Genomic DNA, 19,873 nt, shown 5'->3' with positions numbered 1-19,873 from the left:
CAGATAGGATCTGTGCCACTGTGACAGAATGCTCTGTTATACAGATAGCTAGAATCTCAGCCATAAAGCAGGGCAGGACTGCTGCTCACAGTGGAGATCTTTTAGATTTCATCTTTCTGAGAAATTCACCCCTTTTAAAAAATTTATATTATTCTTTGAATTGAGGGAGAATTAATGAATAGATCACAGTGTGATTATCTGGGGGTGAGTTCACACTTATCCCTCCCCGTACAACACCTGCTCATTTGTCCCTGTCACTGCCCACTGAGCCGGCACAGAATATTTGTCTTAATCTCCTCGTCTAAATTACCCCTAATGTGCCCTTTATCCACCTACCAGCTGACCTTTAACCCCTAAATCACCATGCTCAGCAAAATCACCCAGAATGGGCAGGAGAAGAAGCTTCATCTCCATTTTGTATGAGCTCGGTGTTTGAACAGGGCAGGAGAAGAAAGGAGTGGCCCCTTGGCTGGGGCCCCAAGCAAAGTAAACATATAAAGTGGGTAAAGGGGTGGTTCACTAGCACCGTTGCAATTGGTCTTCATTATTTTTTTTTTTTATAGTTTTTAAATTATTTGCTTTTCTCCTTCAAATGGGGGTCACTGACCCCGGCAGCCAAACCCTATTGCTCTGTGAGGCTCCAGTTTTATTGGTATTGTTACTTTTTATTCCTTATCTTTCTATTCAGCCCCTCTCCTATTCATATTCCCATCCCTTGTCTAAACCACTGCCCGATTGCTAAGGTAAAAAGGACCCTAGCAACCAGATAGCTGCTAAAATACCAAATGGAGAGCTGCTGAACAACCATAAAAGAATGAAGAACAATTGCAAATTGCAAAATATTTAAAGTGAACTACCCCTTTAAAATGTAAAGGGAAAGCAGACTCTGTTTATATTCTCTGTTGTTCTGGTTCTGATCCAGAGAAACAATGTAGCAGCTGATTAAGAGATGAAGAGGAGAACTCACTTTTGCTCCATTGTTTCGAGAGTCGGAACTCAGGGAACTGAAGGAATTAAAGGGCTATTCCCCTGCTTATATAATGTACAATAGTGCATGGATAGTCTGAAGCGCTGTTGCATAACTAGTCCTCTCTGCCACTATTGCAGGTTATATATATATATATCAACTCCTGACCCTGGGATTACAAAGTGATCCGTCACCTTAACTCTATCCAGGAAACTTGCGAGCGAAGCCAAAGTATTTATTTTATGGGCTGAGAAGGTTGCGCCCGAGGTTCTGTGCGACGGCCCAACTCAGCGGCTCGGTTAGAGGTCCCAGGAAATATGTTTTCTTTAGCTGGAGCGACGGGTCTGAGAGAACCTGGATTACACGTTTATGGGTTCCCAGCATTAGAATCTCATTTGCTTTGGGTCTTTCCTTCGCCAACATCAACTCTTCCGCTTCCAACTTTCTGGTCTGTGGTCGGGCGCCCGAAGATGAGAGGTCAGCCGTCTATCTGCCACCGCAGCCGAGTAAGGGCAGCGCTGTCCTCTGTGGCGGCTCAGTTACAGTGGAACTACAATTCCCACCTCTTCTGGTTATTACAGGGTAACTGGGCCTTGTATTTGCCTTACCTAAAGGGGGGATCACTTTTAGACATCCCTATTCCGAGACACTTTGCATTTGGTTTCCGTTTTTTATTTTTTGTGGTTGCTGGGGACTTCTTTACCTTAGGAACCAGGCAGTGTTTAGAATGAGAGACTGGGATAGGAGTAGAAGAGAAACTGAATATAAAGATAAGGAATAAACAGTAACAACAACAAAAAAAAGAGCAAATGTTTTTGGCTGTTGGGGTGTGACCCCCATTTTTAAAGCTAAAAAGATGTAGAAGAGAAAGGCAAATGTTTCAAAAACTATAACAGATATATATAACAAAGACCAGTTGCTAAGAATGGGACATTCTAAAGCATACTTAAAGTTATTATACCGGCTATCCCACAGCCCCAGTCCCTTCCCAGAGGCTATTATCCCCCCACTACTATAGGCACCATCTCTCCCTACTATACCTGCTATCCCACAGCCCCAGTCCCTTCCCAGAGGCTATTATCCCCCCACTACTACTATAGGCACCATCTCTCCCTACTATACCTGCTATCCCACAGCCCCAGTCCCTTCCCAGAGGCTATTATCCCCACTGCTACTATAGGTACCATCTCTCCCTACTATACTGCTATCCCCACAGCCCCAGTCCCTTCCAGAGGCTATTATCCCCCCACTGCTACTATAGGCACCATCTCTCCTACATACCTGCCTATCCACAGCCCCAGTCCCTTCCCAGAGGCTATTATCCCCCCACTGCTACTATAGGCACCATCTCTCCCTACTATACCTGCTATCCCACAGCCCCAGTCCCTTCCCAGAGGCTATTATCCCCCACTGCTACTATAGGCACCATCTCTCCCTACTATACCTGCTATCCCACAGCCCCAGTCCCTTCCAGAGGCTATTATCCCCCCACTGCTACTATAGGCACCATTCTCCCTACTATACCTGCTATCCCACAGCCCCAGTCCCTTCCCAGAGGCTATTATCCCCCACTGCTACTATAGGCACCATCTCTCCCTACTATACCTGCTATCCCACAGCCCCAGTCCCTTCCCAGAGGCTATTATCCCCCCACTGCTACTATAGGCACCATCTCTCCCTACTATACCTGCTATCCCACAGCCCCAGTCCCTTCCCAGAGGCTATTATCCCCCACTGCTACTATAGGCACCATCTCTCCCTACTATACCTGCTATCCCACAGCCCCAGTCCCTTCCCAGAGGCTATTATCCCCCCACTACTACTATAGGCACCATCTCTCCCTACTATACCTGCTATCCCACAGCCCCAGTCCCTTCCCAGAGGCTATTATCCCCCCACTGCTACTATAGGCACCATCTCTCCCTACTATACCTGCTATCCCACAGCCCCAGTCCCTTCCCAGAGGCTATTATCCCACTGCTACTATAGGCACCATCTCTCCCTACCTATACCTGCTATCCCACAGCCCCAGTCCCTTCCCAGAGGCTATTATCCCCCCACTGCTACTATAGGCACCATCTCTCCCTAACTATACCTGCTATCCCACAGCCCCAGTCCCTTCCCAGAGGCTATTATCCCCCCAGCTGCTACTATAGGCACCATCTCTCCCTACTATACCTGCTATCCCACAGCCCCAGTCCCTTCCCAGAGGCTATTATCCCCCACTGCTACTATAGGCACCATCTCTCCCTACTATACCTGCTATCCCACAGCCCCAGTCCCTTCCCAGAGGCTATTATCCCACTGCTACTATAGGCACCATCTCTCCCTACTATACCTGCTATCCCACAGCCCCAGTCCCTTGCCAGAGGCTATTATTCCCCCCAGTTGCTGTTTGTGGGGTCCCACAGTTTTCAGGGCCCAGATTAATTAACCCTTTCATGGACTCCCTTAAAGACAGCCTCATCTACAAAACTCCCATAATGTTTCAAATATCCCCGAGACGGCGGCTTTGTGCTTGTGTTATTGGCAGTGGAACTGCTCCCTTTAATGAGGGGATCACGTTACCCAGTGCAAGGCCTGAGCATGTGGAAGTGACAAGTGATTGTTAAGCCTCGGGCCCAGACCTCAGCTCCTCACTGTATTTACCCTGGCGTGTATCTGCTGAGGAGAATTACGTCAGACGCAAAACTGCGGCTTTGCTTGCCCTAAATTAGAAAACGCCCAGATTTCCTTTACATTCAATAAAAACATTCTCTGTAAGTAACAAAGAAACTGATTTGAAAGGGAAGATTAACCCCAAATTACCCATATTTTTTTGTGAATACACAATGGAGAACGTTATTGTAGAGCAATTACAATTACAACATTGCTGGTTTTCTTCCTGTAAATGAGCGACTGCTGAATGTATTTGCCCCGTGCTGAGTCGCAACGCCGATGAGCAATCGCCTACTCGTTGCCGAGCGTCTCACTGCCAGGAAACCGTCCTTTAACCCAAACTCGGCACCTCGTGAAACACATTTTGTTGGAAGTCTCACAGAATTCTCCGGGGGTCAGGAATGACATTTATGATCTTCTGATAAAGTGACAGGAGGATTTATGAGCCCAAGGGCTGCGAGAACAAAGGGGGTCGATTTTACAATGGTTTTGGGGGGGCTGATGAGCCGATAGCAGCCAAAGATCGTTGGTTTCCGTGCCTTCGGAAAGGGAATAAACTCCATGAAGTCATAAAAATATTGGCTTTTGTGAGCCCTGACCTTTCCTTTTAAACAACAAAATCCAAAGAGCGAGTTCTGTCAGAATATATTGGAACCCAGAATGTGTCGAATTCCTTCCAGGCCGTTTGCATCAGATCCATGTTGTGTTCTGGCTTGTTTGTTAGTACAACCAAAATTCTGTATCAATAAATGGACATATTTTATTTTCCAGAGGGGTTAAGTTGCATGAACAAAGACCACGGCTGTGCCCACATCTGTAGAGAGAGTCCCAGGGGCGGAGCGTCCTGTGATTGCCGACCCGGCTTTGAACTGGCAAAGAACCAGCGCCACTGTATCTGTGAGTATCAGTACTTGGGCATCATGTGCCATGGCCAAACAAGGCTGGGTAACTGTGTATTGGGCTTATACATATGGGTAGGGGGTGCCATAGTGTTTCCCTTAGACAGTACAGTATGGGGGTACAGCTTATTGTGTGCCCAGAGCATTCCTTCTCTGTATATTTGTATTTATACATATGGGTAGGGGGTGCCATAGTGTTTCCCTTAGACAGTACAGTATGGGGGTACAGCTTATTGTGTGCCCAGAGCATTCCCTCTCTGTATATTTGTATTTATACATATGGGTAGGGGGTGCCATAGTGTTTCCCTTAGACAGTACAGTATGGGGGTACAGCTTATTGTGTGCCCAGAACATTCCCTCTCTGTATATTTGTATTTATACATATGGGTAGGGGGTGCCATAGTGTTTCCCTTAGACAGTACAGTATGGGGGTACAGCTTATTGTGTGCCCAGAGCATTCCTTCTCTGTATATTTGTATTTATACATATGGGTAGGAGGTGCCATAGTGTTTCCCTTAGACAGTACAGTATGGGGGTACAGCTTATTGTGTGCCCAGAACATTCCTTCTCTGTATATTTGTATTTATACATATGGGTAGGAGGTGCCATAGTGTTTCCCTTAGACAGTACAGTATGGGGGTACAGCTTATTGTGTGCCCAGAACATTCCTTCTCTGTATATTTGTATTTATACATATGGGTAGGAGGTGCCATAGTGTTTCCCTTAGACAGTACAGTATGGGGGTACAGCTTATTGTGTGCCCAGAACATTCCTTCTCTGTATATTTGTATTTATACATATGGGTAGGGGGTGCCATAGTGTTTCCCTTAGACAGTACAGTATGGGGGTACAGCTTATTGTGTGCCCAGAACATTCCTTCTCTGTATATTTGTATTTATACATATGGGTAGGAGGTGCCATAGTGTTTCCCTTAGACAGTACAGTATGGGGGTACAGCTTATTGTGTGCCCAGAACATTCCTTCTCTGTATATTTGTATTTATACATATGGGTAGGAGGTGCCATAGTGTTTCCCTTAGACAGTACAGTATGGGGGTACAGCTTATTGTGTGCCCAGAACATTCCTTCTCTGTATATTTGTATTTATACATATGGGTAGGGGGTGCCATAGTGTTTCCCTTAGACAGTACAGTATGGGGGTACAGCTTATTGTGTGCCCAGAACATTCCTTCTCTGTATATTTGTATTTATACATATGGGTAGGGGGTGCCATAGTGTTTCCCTTAGACAGTACAGTATGGGGGTACAGCTTATTGTGTGCCCAGAACATTCCTTCTCTGTATATTTGTATTTATACATATGGGTAGGAGGTGCCATAGATTTTCCCTTAGACAGTACAGTATGGGGGTACAGCTTATTGTGTGCCCAGAACATTCCCTCTCTGTATATTTGTATTTATTCATATGGGTAGGAGGTGCCATAGTGTTTCCCGGACCGTGCCATTGCGCAAATGAAGTTACATTGTTGCCATTTTTAACCCAAGCTCTTTGCTTCTCCTAGAGCTGAATTGGTATAATTGTTACTGGCCTTTAGTATTGAATTTCCCCGGCGAAATGTCATTTTTTGGAAGCCGACTCCGAGCGCCGAAAAGCCATTTCGCAAGAGAAATAAATAAACACTCGGCGTGATAATAATAAGGGGAAATGGGCCGCTGGCGAGCGCCAAGCATTTTCGAGACGTCCGTGAGATATAAACAAGGGCTTCTCGTGTTGGCGCTAATTCTCCTTTTAAGCAGCGCAGTTGAGAAACGACGGGGGTCCTTGGGGGGAACGAGGGAGAAATGAAATAAACAGACGTCCCAGAATGTGTTTCATCAGGGCCGGGGAGAGAGGCCACAAGCGAGGGCGGAATCTCGGGTTTCAGCGCTCTTTACTTGCCCTTAATGAAGGGAGAGGGTCTCATTAGGGAGAAGGGGCTGCAGATCGCTGGCTCTTTGGTCGGAACAGACCCCTTTTTTTTGCTTTTAGTTTCTGCTTCTGAAACGTGCGCGGAATGCGACTGTCAAAACAGTGAAACATATGATTCCCTTTAAACAAACACTTGGGCCGAGGAGCCCGGCTAATGAGGCTCCAGGTAGAATCAATCACCCGTCTGAAGGGGCTGAGGGTGGAGCTGTCAGAAACTCCAGCTGTTGGGAACCGCGCTTCCCAGAATTCATAGCGAGCCGGACAGTTTCACAGCTGAGGAATAAATAAAAATAAAATAAAGCCGGGAATAAGTTGCTATATATTGGGTTTAGGCTACACACTTTGCAACTGATGCGCCGCGGGGCAAAAACCGTAGGGGCACCACCATCACTGTCCTTCCCAGTAGCCAGAGTCCTTCCCAGTAGCCAGAGTCCTTCCCAGTAGCCAGAGTCCTTCCCAGTAGCCAGAGTCCTTCCCAGTAGCCAGAGTCCTTCTCAGTAGCCAGAGTCCTTCTCAGTAGCCAGAGTCCTTCCCAGTAGCCAGAGTCCTTCCCAGTAGCCAGAGTCCTTCCCAGTAGCCAGAGTCCTTCTCAGTAGCCAGAGTCCTTCCCAGTAGCCAGAGTCCTTCCCAGTAGCCAGAGTCCTTCCCAGTAGCCACTGTCCTTCCCAGTAGCCACTGTCCTTCCCAGTAGCCACTGTCCTTCCCAGTAGCCAGAGTCCTTACCAGTAGCCAGAGTCCTTCCCAGTAGCGACTGTCCTTCCCAGTAGCCACAGTCCTTCCCAGTAGCCAGAGTCCTTCCCAGCCACTGTCCTTCCCAGTAGCCACTGTCCTTCCCAGTAGCCAGAGTCCTTCCCAGTAGCCACTGTCCTTCCCAGTAGCCACTGTCCTTCCCAGTAGCCACTGTCGTTCCCAGTAGCCACTGTCCTTCCCAGTAGCCAGAGTCCTTCCCAGTAGCCAGAGTCCTTCCCAGTAGCCACTGTCCTTCCCAGTAGCCAGAGTCCTTCCCAGTAGCCACTGTCCTTCCCAGTAGCCGCTGTCCTTCCCAGTAGCCGCTGTCCTTCCCAGTAGCCGCTGTCCTTCCCAGTAGCCGCTGTCCTTCCCTGTAGCCGCTGTCCTTCCCAGTAGCCGCTGTCCTTCCCAGTAGCCAGAGTCCTTCCCAGTAGCCAGAGTCCTTCCCAGTAGCCACTGTTCTTCCCAGTAGCCAGAGTCCTTCCCAGTAGCCGCTGTCCTTCCCAGTAGCCAGAGTCCTTCCCAGTAGCCAGAGTCCTTCCCAGTAGCCACTGTTCTTCCCAGTAGCCAGAATCCTTCCCAGTAGCCAGAGTCCTTCCCAGTAGCCACAGAAGCAGACTGGTGGGTAATAGGTGACTCAAGCTACCATAGATTGCTAACAATCCTGCCCCCTCATGGTGAGCAATGGAACTGAATGTATGTATTTGTAGGGAAGCTCAGATGGTAGTGCCACTGGTTCACCTTGGAGGCACTGCTGCATAATAAAGCAGGTTTATTTCTATTATTGCTTGTATGACTGGTATGATTGGTATGACTGGGTGGGTGACACTCAGGGTATCAGTTTATGACAGTCAGTATACAGGCAGATACATTGTGACCCTTTGTATTTCAGTGACATGTAACCATGGGAACGGAGGATGCCAGCATACGTGCAATGATACAGATAGTGGTCCAGTCTGCAGTTGCCATCCAAAGTACACTATGCACTCTAATGGGAAGTCCTGCATTGGTCAGTATCTATCTATCTATCTATCTATCTATCTATCTATCTATCTATCTATCATCTATCTATCTATCATCTATCTGTCATCTGTCTATCTCTATCTATCTATCTATCTATCTATCTATCTATCTATCATCTATCTATCTATCATCTATCTGTCATCTGTCTATCTCTATCTATCTATCTATCTATCTATCTATCTATCTATCTATCATCTATCTATCATCTATCTGTCATCTATCTATCTATCTATCATCTATCTATCTATCATCTATCTTATCATCTATCTATCTATCTATCTATCATCTATCTATCTATCTATCTATCTATCATCTATCTATCTATCATCTATCTTATCATCTATCTATCTATCTATCTATCTATCTATCTATCTATCTATCATCTATCTATCTATCTGTCTATCTCTAGCTCTATCTATCTCTATGTTCCTTCTTTTAAGGGCTGTTAAGGATTGACCAACACCCAGACCCTCTGTACAGCTTGAATAACCCAGGGATAGTATTTATCTATCTATATATCTATCTATCTATCTATTTATCTATCTCCTATCTATCCCTGCGATATTCAAGCTGTACAGTGGGTCTGGGTGTTGGTCAGTCCTTTACTGCCCTGGAGTCAGAGCTTCTTGCGTTCCAGAGTCGCAGAGCCAGTGTAGCCTTTGCCTGATTGGGCAGACTGATCACAGACTTGGAGAAGGAGGCACCCATGGTCCCATGTGGTCCTTTACCGCTTGTCCTAGTCCCATGGGAAATTGTTTGGGGTGGGTGCTGTTATTGGGCCCATACACAGGCTGGTCTGTAGAACCTAGGGGCCCAGGAGAGAATGAGAATAATAAGCTGAAGCCCTGGGCATGGGTTCTATATGATGGAGGCTATCACTAGCAGGAAGTGACAGTCTGGCAGAAATGGTATAAAGATATAAAGTAGTAGAATGAGGGGTGCAGTTGGTTATACAGCAGCAGGAGGAACATAGTGGGGCCCACTGTCCATTCCCACAATAAGGAGCCGACTGCCTGGTGGGGGTGTTGCCTGGGGAGACCCCCTCACTGTAGGACCCCATTCTACAGCTTCACATGTATGCTCCCATTCCGTATCCCAAGTGAGCCCCTATGTTTGTCCTGATTGGGTCTTGCAGAGAAGGAGGAACCGGAGAGTAATTCCACCGCTGCGTCGGACATGGACAAGCGAGTGAAGCGGCGGCTGGTAATGGGTGAGCACGTGACTTAGGCCTGAGCATGATGGGATCTAGTTGAACTCTGTCTCCCAGTGCAAGATAAGCCTCCCTCTCTCTTGGCTACTTCAGCTCAGTAATCCTCTGAAGGATAGGCTCATATAGTAATTACTCATTTATGTTCAGAATGAGCCCCATTCGTTAAACACATGATATTAAGATGTATTTATAAACGCCAATGTATTCCGCAGCGCTGTACTATAAGCATAGTGAATAGGCCATTTATACTTCCCCTTTAAAATGCCTTCTGGTGGGTCAGACATTCAAGGATAAAGTTTTCATCATTCATTCTAACAACCAATTAATTGCCTTGTTACTACGGTCAGTCAACCTAGCAACCAGATAACAGCTTCAGTCCCAAACTTAAGAGGTGCAAAGTCAAAGGCTCAATAATACAGACGGAGACAACAGAATTAAATATTTTAGTTACAGACTTTCTCAGATTAACACTTTGCTGTCTTTTTTTTTTTTTTAAAGAAACCTGTGCAGTTAATAATGGTGGGTGCGACCGCACATGTAGGGACACATCGACTGGCGTCCGCTGCAGTTGCCCTGTTGGCTTCACCCTGCAGTTTGATGGGAAGACTTGTAAAGGTATGTCTCTTTGTACTAAAGGGGAACTAAAATGTTCTGAGTATCACTCATGTATTATAAGGGATAATGTACCCCCTACTGTAAATGATAAGGATATTAGCAGTCACTGAGGGGTTCTGTGCCCCCCATATAAAGGCACAAGGCTGCAGGCTGAGTTATACAGGGAACTCTGAGTATCACTCATGTATTATAAGGGATAATGTACCCCCTACTGTAAATGATAAGGATATTAGCAGTCACTGAGGGGTTCTGTGCCCCCCATATAAAGGCACAAGGCTGCAGGCTGAGTTATACAGGGAACTCTGAGTATCACTCATGTATTATAAGGGATAATGTACCCCCTACTGTAAATGATAAGGATATTAGCAGTCACTGAGGGGTTCTGTGCCCATATAAAGGCACAAGGCTGCAGGCTGAGTTATACAGGGAACTCTGAGTATCACTCATGTATTATAAGGGATAATGTACCCCCTACTGTAAATGATAAGGATATTAGCAGTCACTGAGGGGTTCTGTGCCCCCCATATAAAGGCACAAGGCTGCAGGCTGAGTTATACAGGGAACTCTGAGTATCACTCATGTATTATAAGGGATAATGTACCCCCTACTGTAAATGATAAGGATATTAGCAGTCACTGAGGGGTTCTGTGCCCCCCATATAAAGGCACAAGGCTGCAGGCTGAGTTATACAGGGAACTCTGAGTATCACTCATGTATTATAAGGGATAATGTACCCCCTACTGTAAATGATAAGGATATTAGCAGTCACTGAGGGGTTCTGTGCCCCCCATATAAAGGCACAAGGCTGCAGGCTGAGGTATACGGGGAACTCTGAGTATCACTCATGTATTATAAGGGATAATGTACCCCCTACTGTAAATGATAAGGATATTAGCAGTCACTGAGGGGTTCTGTGCCCATATAAAGGCACAAGGCTGCAGGCTGAGTTATACAGGGAACTCTGAGTATCACTCATGTATTATAAGGGATAATGTACCCCCTACTGTAAATGATAAGGATATTAGCAGTCACTGAGGGGTTCTGTGCCCCCCATATAAAGGCACAAGGCTGCAGGCTGAAATATACAGGGAACTCTGAGTATCACTCATGTATTATAAGGGATAATGTACCCCCTACTGTAAATGATAAGGATATTAGCAGTCACTGAGGGGTTCTGTGCCCATATAAAGGCCCAAGGCTGCAGGCTGAGTTATACAGGGAACTCTGAGTATCACTCATGTATTATAAGGGATACTGTACCCCCTACTGTAAATGATAAGGATATTAGCAGTCACTGAGGGGTTCTGTGCCCATATAAAGGCCCAAGGCTGCAGGCTGAGTTATATAAGGTTGAATACAATATAAGAGTGTATAGTTTATGGTTCAGTATATAATGGGGCCTGCGTGACAGAGTAGATTGCATGTCTCTAACACTGTACGAAGCTGATGGGTTTGTGTTTGGCGCAGATATTGACGAATGCCAGAACAGTAACGGTGGATGTGACCATTTCTGCAGAAACACCGTTGGGAGCTTCGACTGTAGCTGCAAAATGGGCTTCAAATTGTTAACAGATGAGAAGTCGTGTCAAGGTACGTGGCTAATTGCTCTCATAATGAATGAGGTGGGGACCCCCCCCCCCCCATGACCTCCCCTCTCACAGCTGGTTATATAGTGAGCGGCTGAATGGCACGGGGCAATGCCCTGGCATGGGGAGTTTAACCCTATACAACCAGCATTGGAGAGAGAGGAACATGTAAGGGATCACGTACACCCTTGCACACTTGCATTTAGTATTAACACTAATATCCCCACCCACAAATACACATCAGCCTTTGTTATAATGCAGCTCTGGGCCTGGGCTCTGCTTTGGGTTCAGGCAGGAACTGTCTGCAAATTAAAGAATTTAGAATAGACAATTCTGAGCAACTTTCAATTGGTCTTCCTTTTTTATCATTTATTTTTTGAATTATTTGCCTTGTTCCTATGCCTCTTCCCAGCTTTTAGATGGGGGTCACTGACCCCGGCAGCCAAAAAACAATTTCTCTGTGAGGCTGCAGAGAAATTTGTTACTTTTTATTACTTAACTTTTTATTCAGGCTCCCATATTCCAGTCTCTTATTCTGATCAGTGCCTGGTTGCTTGGGTAATATGGACCCTAGCAACCAGATATAGTTGGAGAGCTGCTACATTTAAAGCTAAATATTTCAAAAACTACAAATAATAAAAATCTCCTAGATTAAGTTAACTGTTAGCATGTTGTTAGTATGTTAGAATGGCCAATTCTAAGCAACTTTTCGATTGGTCTTTATTATTTGTTTTTAAACTTTTTGAATAATTTTCCATATTCTTCTAACTCCTTGTAGCTTTGAAACAAGGGTCGCTGACCCCGGCATCCAAAAACCTATCGCTCTGTGAGGCTCCAGTTTTCTTGTTATTGTTACTATTTAAAACGTATTTTACTATTCAGGTCCCTCTCCTATTCATATACCTGTCTCTCATTCAAACCACTCCCTGGTTGCTAAGGTAATTTGGACCCTAGCAACTGCTGCTGGAACTCCAAACAGGAGAGCTGCTGAACAAACACTGAAATAATTAAAAAAACTACAAATAATGAAAAAAAAAGACCTATTGCCTTGTGCTTTTATATGGCCATGGAACTACTCAGTGACTTATACTGTATGATATATCCTTATATTGTACAATAGGGGGTAGTTTATTCACTATATAAAGTCATTATAGTAACTGTATTTATACACCACGTGCTCCCTGCTTGATAACCAGCACCATTGCTCTCTTTCCCTGACATCATTGGCCTCTTTTCTTAAATGACAGATGTCGATGAATGTTCTTTTGAGCGGACATGTGACCACACCTGCATCAATTACCCAGGATCCTTTGCCTGTACCTGTGACAAAGGTTATACATTATATGGGATCACCCACTGTGGAGGTAGGAAATGTTTGCTTTTCAAGTCCCATTGCTTTCCAGTTGCTTTAGGGACTGTTACTCGCTCAGCATCAGGGTTTGAGGGTACAGGGTACTGCCCCACAGCCCCACTTCGCAGTTCTTGGGAACCATGACTATAGATATATGGATTTAGCCATGTTATCTGGTATGGGCAGGGCCGCCATCAGGGGGGCACAGGGGGGACAGTCTGGTATGGGCAGGGCTGCCATCAGGGGGCACAGGGGGGCCGGCAATCTTCACTTTTAAAGGGGACCCGGCTGTGCTACCGTTTTCTGACTCACTTGGGCCCCCTTTAATCTATTACAGGCCCTGTCATCTGTAATTGGGGGCACTGTGTATGGGGGCACTGTGTATGGGGGCAATTGGGGGCATTGTGTATGGGGGCAATTGGGGGCACTGTGTATGGGGGGCACTGTGTATGGGAGCAATTGGGGGCATTGTGTATGGGGGCACTGTGTATGGGGGCAATTGGGGGCATTGTGTATGGGGGCAATTGGGGGCACTGTGTATGGGGGCACTGTGTATGGGAGCAATTGGGGGCACTGTTTATGGGGGCACTGTGTATGGGGGCAATTGGGGGCATTGTGTATGGGGGCAATTGGGGGCACTGTGTATGGGGGCACTGTGTATGGGAGCAATTGGGGGCATTGTGTATGGGGGCAATTGGGGGCACTGTGTATGGGGGCACTGTGTATGGGAGCAATTGGGGGCACTGTGTATGCGGCAATTGGGGCACTGTGTATGGGTGGCACTTTTTATAGGGGCAATTGGGGTCACTGTGTATGGGTGGCACTTTTTATAGGGGCAATTGGGGTCACTGTGTATGTGGGGCACTGTCTTTCGGGGGCATTGTGTATGGGGGGCCCTGGCCAGCATAGTGTTAGGGGGGCCCTGATACTTTTTATGTCTGTGTGTCCTTTACACTGATGGGAGGGGCCATTGGGGGAGGGGCCCTGTGATTTCTGATGGCGGCCCTGGGAATGGGCCACCATTCTGCCTAAAGGTGGCCATACATGGGCCAATTTCTGTCTGTCTGACCGATTCGGCAGCTTATCTGCCTGTGTATGTGCACCACCGGTGGCCTTCGATCAACATGTGGCCTGAAGTTGGCCGGTGCTCGGGCAGGTTTGATCTTTCCGTTTAATGACAGTTTTACTCTTTTTCACGTATGTTACACTCGCTTTATCTCGCTAATGATGATTGTTTTTTTTTTAACAGACATTAATGAATGCAGCATCAACAATGGCGGATGCCAGCACGCCTGCGTCAACACAGTTGGCAGTTACTTGTGCCAGTGCCACCCTCGGTATAAACTTCACTGGAACAACAGAGACTGTGTCGGTAAGAAGCCTCGGCAATCACGGAACTGATAGTTGTGTTCCCTGTCCCCGGCAGCCGTGGGGTTAATACATACATGATACACACGTGTAACCGGCACGGACTGTACATATGTGCAGCTCCGTGTTGCCTAATTGTGTTTAATTGTGATTGTTTCACTGGTCAAAAACAGGAGATACTTTATATTTGCAACTATTGTTTCTTCCTTTATTTTGTCTCTTTTATATTTTGCTGGAAACATGCGTGTGCGGCGCCCAATCACAGATGCATGTCCCGCATTAACTGCTGGTGCTGCCTGCAAAGCATTATGGGTCATGTTTACTAATATTTGCTTGCAGTGACTTGCATGAGGTGCTTGCATTGACTCCTTGCGGTGACTTTTCTCAGTCATTGCTCGTAATTAGGGATGCACTGAATCCGCCATTTTAGGATCCGGCCGAACCGGATAATAGATTCGGCCAAATACCAAACCGAATGTTAACCCTAACCCGCGGAAGGGTTAAAGAGAACCGCACGCAACTATCGTGTTTATGTGGCAAAAAGTCAGAGGGTTCTGGTTTTGACCCGGAGAGCCTGGTTTTCCGAAGGGCTGTCCGGGTCAAAACCCCCCAGGAAAACCGGGCAGGACTCAATGAGATTGATGTCATAGCCTCACCCAGTGATGCAATTGCCCTGTCCCATTCCCCAACCCCACGACATCACAGCCCCGCCTCTTCTCTGCCCCCATGAGGTCACCGCCCTGGCAAAAAAAGCCGACAGAGGTGGAAATTCTACCAGAGGTTGGATTTGGCCGAATCCAAATCCTGCAGCAAAAGGCAAAATCTTGGCAGAACCCTGAACAAATGCTGGATTCTGTGCATCTATACATGAAATAGGGTTGCTATTATGACCAGTTCTCATAGTAACGGCCTTGCTAATCGCTAAGTCAGGGCCAGTCATTCTAAGACTTAGAGCCAAATGCCCCTTGTTGCTTCCCAAAAAGCTCTATATACGTTTATCATTATCCAGGAAACCAGAGCTAATGTAGAACTACAATTCCCAGCCTGCCCAGCACTTCCTGAACTGGACGTCCAAGTTCTCCGCAACAATCCCACTTTATAACCAGTCGCTTGCGCTTACTACTGATAATTCTGTTTTATTCCATTTAGAGGTAGAGAGCGCCCCTCCCGCTTTTGTATCGCCAAAAGCCATTCTGCGTTGTGTTAAGAATGGTGGGAATGAAAGGTGTTTCCTAAGCTGCCAGTCTGATGTTCATTCTGTTCCTGGTGAGTATCGAACCCGTGCCCTAAACATCGGGAACTAGTGCCATAAACATCGGGAACTAGTGCCATAAACATCGGGAACCCATGCCATAAACATCGGGAACTAGTGCCATAAACATCGGGAACCCGTGCCATAAACATTGGGAACCCGTGCCATAAACATCGGGAACTAGTGCCATAAACATCGGGAACTAGTGCCATAAACATCGGGAACCCGTGCCATAAACATCAGGAACTAATGCCATAAACATCGGGAACCCATGCCATAAACATTGGGAACCCGTGCCATAAACATCGGGAACTAGTGCCATAAACATCGGGAACCCGTGCCATAAACATCGGGAACTAGTGCCATAAACATCAGGAACCCTTGCCATAAACATTGGGAACCCGTGCCATAAACATCGGGAACCTGTGCCATAAACATCGGGAACCCGTGCCATAAACATCGGGAACCCGTGCCATAAACATCGGGAACTAATGCCATAAACATCGGGAACCCGTGCCATAAACATCGGGAACCCGTGCCATAAACATCGGGAACCCGTGCCATAAACATCGGGAACCCGTGCCATAAACATGGGGAACCCGTGCCATAAACATCGGGAACCTGTACCCGCATCGGCTCTTTGATGCGGTCCCCGAACCGACTGCACCTATTACCGTCATTCTAATTCGATCGTTTGGCCCCAGGGCACAAACAGCCCCCCCCCAGCCCAATAAATAGTGACTGTCTGTGGCACCTTACAGCCCCCCCGGCATTCCCAGTACCCAGAGGCACAAACAGCCCCCCCAGCCCAATAAATAGTGACTGTCTGTGGCACCTTACAGCCCCCCCGGCATTCCAGTACCCAGAGGCACAAACAGCCCCCCCAGCCCAATAAATAGTGACTGTCTGTGGCACCTTACAGCCCCCCTGGCATTCCCAGTACCCAGAGGCACAAACAGCCCCCCCAGCCCAATAAATAGTGACTGTCTGTGGCACCTTACAGCCCCCCCTGGCATTCCCAGTACCAGAGGCACAAACAGCCCCCCCAGCCCAATAAATAGTGACTGTCTGTGGCACCTTACAGCCCCCCCTGGCATTCCCAGTACCCAGAGGCTTAAACAGCCCCCCAGCCCAATAAATAGTGACTGTTCTGTGGCACCTTACAGCCCCCCCTGGCATTCCCAGTACCCAGAGGCACAAACAGCCCCCCCCAGCCCAATAAATAGTGACTGTCTGTGGCACCTTACAGCCCCCCTGGCATTCCCAGTACCCAGAGGCACAAACAGCCCCCCCCAGCCTAATAAATAGTTGACTGTCTGTGGCACCTTACAGCCCCCCTGGCATTCCCAGTACCCAGAGCACAAACAGCCCCCCCCAGCCCAATAAATAGTGACTGTCTGTGGCACCTTACAGCCCCCCTGGCATTCCCAGTACCCAGAGGCACAACAGCCCCCCCCAGCCCAATAAATAGTGACTGTGGCACCTTAAGCCCCTGGCATCGCAGTACCAGGCCAACAGCCCCCCAGCCCAATAAATAGTGACTGTCTGTGGCACCTTACAGCCCCCCTGGCATTCGCAGTACCCAGAGGCACAAACAGCCCCCCCAGCCCAATAAATAGTGACTGTCTGTGGCACCTTACAGCCCCCCTGGCATTCCCAGTACCCAGAGGCACAAACAGCCCCCCCCCCAGCCCAATAAATAGTGACTGTCTGTGGCACCTTACAGCCCCCCCTGGCATTCCCAGTACCCAGAGGCACAACAGCCCCCCCAGCCCAATAAATAGTGACTGTCTGTGGCACCTTACAGCCCCCCCTGGCATTCCCAGTACCCAGAGGCTTAAACAGCCCCCCCAGCCCAATAAATAGTGACTGTCTGTGGCACCTTACAGCCCCCCTGGCATTCCCAGTACCCAGAGGCACAAACAGCCCCCCCCCAGCCTAATAAATAGTGACTGTCTGTGGCACCTTACAGCCCCCCTGGCATTCCCAGTACCCAGAGGCACAAACAGCCCCCCCAGCCCAATAAATAGTGACTGTCTGTGGGCACCTTACAGCCCCCCTGGCATTCCCAGTACCCAGAGGCACAAACAGCCCCCCCCAGCCCAATAAATAGTGACTGTCTGTGGCACCTTACAGCCCCCCTGGCATTCGCAGTACCCAGAGGCACAAACAGCCCCCCCAGCCCAATAAATAGTGACTGTCTGTGGCACCTTACAGCCCCCCTGGCATTCCCAGTACCCAGAGGCACAAACAGCCCCCCCCCAGCCCAATAAATAGTGACTGTCTGTGGCACCTTACAGCCCCCCTGGCATTCCCAGTACCCAGAGGCACAAACAGCCCCCCCAGCCCAATAAATAGTGACTGTCTGTGGCACCTTACAGCCCCCCCTGGCATTCCCAGTACCCAGAGGCACAAACAGCCCCCCCCAGCCCAATAAATAGTGACTGTCTGTGGCACCTTACAGCCCCCCTGGCATTCCCAGTACCCAGAGGCACAAACAGCCCCCCAGCCCAATAAATAGTGACTGTCTGTGGCACCTTACAGCCCCCCTGGCATTCCCAGTACCCAGAGGCACAAACAGCCCCCCCAGCCCAATAAATAGTGACTGTCTGTGGCACCTTACAGCCCCCCTGGCATTCCCAGTACCCAGAGGCACAAACAGCCCCCCCAGCCTAATAAATAGTGACTGTCTGTGGCTCCTTCCCCAGCATATTTACCACCCGTGGATAACACCCACCCCGTGGGCCATAGCCCTTAGCAACTCAAAATAAAACATGAAATATCTCAAAAACCCTAAGAAACCAATGGGCGCAGTGAATTTATTTTTGTCACAGTGACTGTTCCCCTTTAATTACAACGTAGCACCCGTCTCATGATCTGACGCCTTCTCTCCTATAGGGCTGCACGATGCTTTCAGCCTCACCTGTGGATCTCCTGTGCCTCTCAGGTCCCAAAATGGGAGAAATAACGAATCGCTTAATGCAGGTAATGAGGTCTGGGTTTGGGGTGGGTTTGCCCACTGGGACCTTAATAGAACTCCCTTCTGTTGCTCCTTGAGGGTGGCCCTGTTTTGTATAGCAGGGGGGCTCTACCAGTATTATATAAATGAAAATACCCCCTTCCCCATGTTGCCCTGGGCACCTCCATACCCCATTGCCCTTGCCTTCCCATTCATTAGCATTCAGCATCGGCGCAGGTTAACTAAACGACACTCTAATTGCCTGGCACCTTGGAGAGGGGTAACCAGTATAAATATTATATAAAGTACTATTGTTTTGGGAAAGAATGATATTCGACTTGTATATATAATATAAATAATGCTAAATATAGTGAATAAAGGACCCCCTTGGCCTCGTGCTTTTATACAGGTCATTGGAACTCCAAGGTGACCTGGGTCAGACTGGGCCACCGGGAAAAACCCCCGGTGGCCCACACCCAATCCCTGTTGCTGCTTTCCCTGGCCGCCGATATCCTCCCCTGGCCCCTGCAGGGGGTTATGGGGGTGTGGCGGGGGCCCCTGCAGGGATGCAGGTGATGCTGGCGGGGGGGGGGGCACCTTGGGTGGGGTGGCAGCCCGATGAGCCCTGCACCCCCCAGTCCGATCCTGGAGGTGAAATTTTTTCAACAGGGGGTACTTCATTTAATATAATATACAAGTTTCAGTGAGTCATGTGACAGAAATGACATCACTAAGCTCCGATTATAACTGATGACATCACTAAGCACCGTTTATAAGGATATCATTTACAGTTGCTGAATAAAATACAACAATAAATCTGTGTAGTGAAGTGTCTGCTCTTAATATATTCTAACAGAATCACACAATCTGGGTCAGGCTTTATTTCCCCTTTAAGAAGATTACGTTTTAGGCAGAATACAGACAGCTTGCCCAGATCTGTTTTATAGTGGAAAGAAGTTTTCCGCTGTGAGACCCAAGAGATTTATTAGGCCCCTCTCCGGCAATTCATATACCCATGGAAACCCCTTCCTATGTGACCTACAGTCCGATTGGTCCCAGAATGCAGCCAGTAGAACCCCTATGGGGGGGCGTGGCCTGAAACCCAAAACCGATCAAACTGTAAAATTCTTATTTAGAAAATGACTTTTCCAGACATTGATTTTGAGTCAGAAATAAATTATCGGCCGTGTTTTGCAGATGTGGCGACAGTCAGAACAAGCACGACGTTCAAAGTCACCGAGGGAACGTGCCGAGTGAGGAGGTCGGATCTGAACCAGGATTTCTCCCAGCAGAAAGGATCAGGTAGGAACAAGCGTGGGATTCAGCCCC

General features: G+C 47.8%; 1 protein-coding gene across 6 annotated transcripts in view; it reads left to right on the top strand.

Annotated features, from left to right (window-relative positions):
• scube2 (signal peptide, CUB domain, EGF-like 2) overlaps positions 1 to 19,873 on the top strand; it is a 51,244-nt gene that overhangs the window by 16,695 nt on the left and 14,676 nt on the right. For 4 of the 6 annotated variants that reach the window (XR_004222177.1, XM_031900200.1, NM_001079034.1 and 1 more), the window contains 10 exon segments: positions 4,397 to 4,522; positions 8,073 to 8,189; positions 9,339 to 9,413; positions 9,912 to 10,028; positions 11,496 to 11,618; positions 12,862 to 12,978; positions 14,215 to 14,337; positions 15,483 to 15,599; positions 18,484 to 18,570; positions 19,742 to 19,846. Coding sequence is in view for 5 of the 6 variants with exons in the window: in XM_031900200.1 (XP_031756060.1) it covers positions 4,397 to 4,522; positions 8,073 to 8,189; positions 9,339 to 9,413; positions 9,912 to 10,028; positions 11,496 to 11,618; positions 12,862 to 12,978; positions 14,215 to 14,337; positions 15,483 to 15,599; positions 18,484 to 18,570; positions 19,742 to 19,846 (1,107 nt within the window). In the remaining variant the exon portion in view is untranslated. 6 annotated transcript variants of the gene reach the window in all.

Source organism: Xenopus tropicalis, chromosome 4 (genome assembly GCF_000004195.4).
Source record: "Xenopus tropicalis strain Nigerian chromosome 4, UCB_Xtro_10.0, whole genome shotgun sequence".
NCBI classification, from domain to species: Eukaryota; Metazoa; Chordata; class Amphibia; order Anura; family Pipidae; genus Xenopus; species Xenopus tropicalis.
The sequence above is the reverse complement of the archived record's forward strand: the minus strand, read 5'-3'. Positions and strand labels throughout refer to the sequence as shown.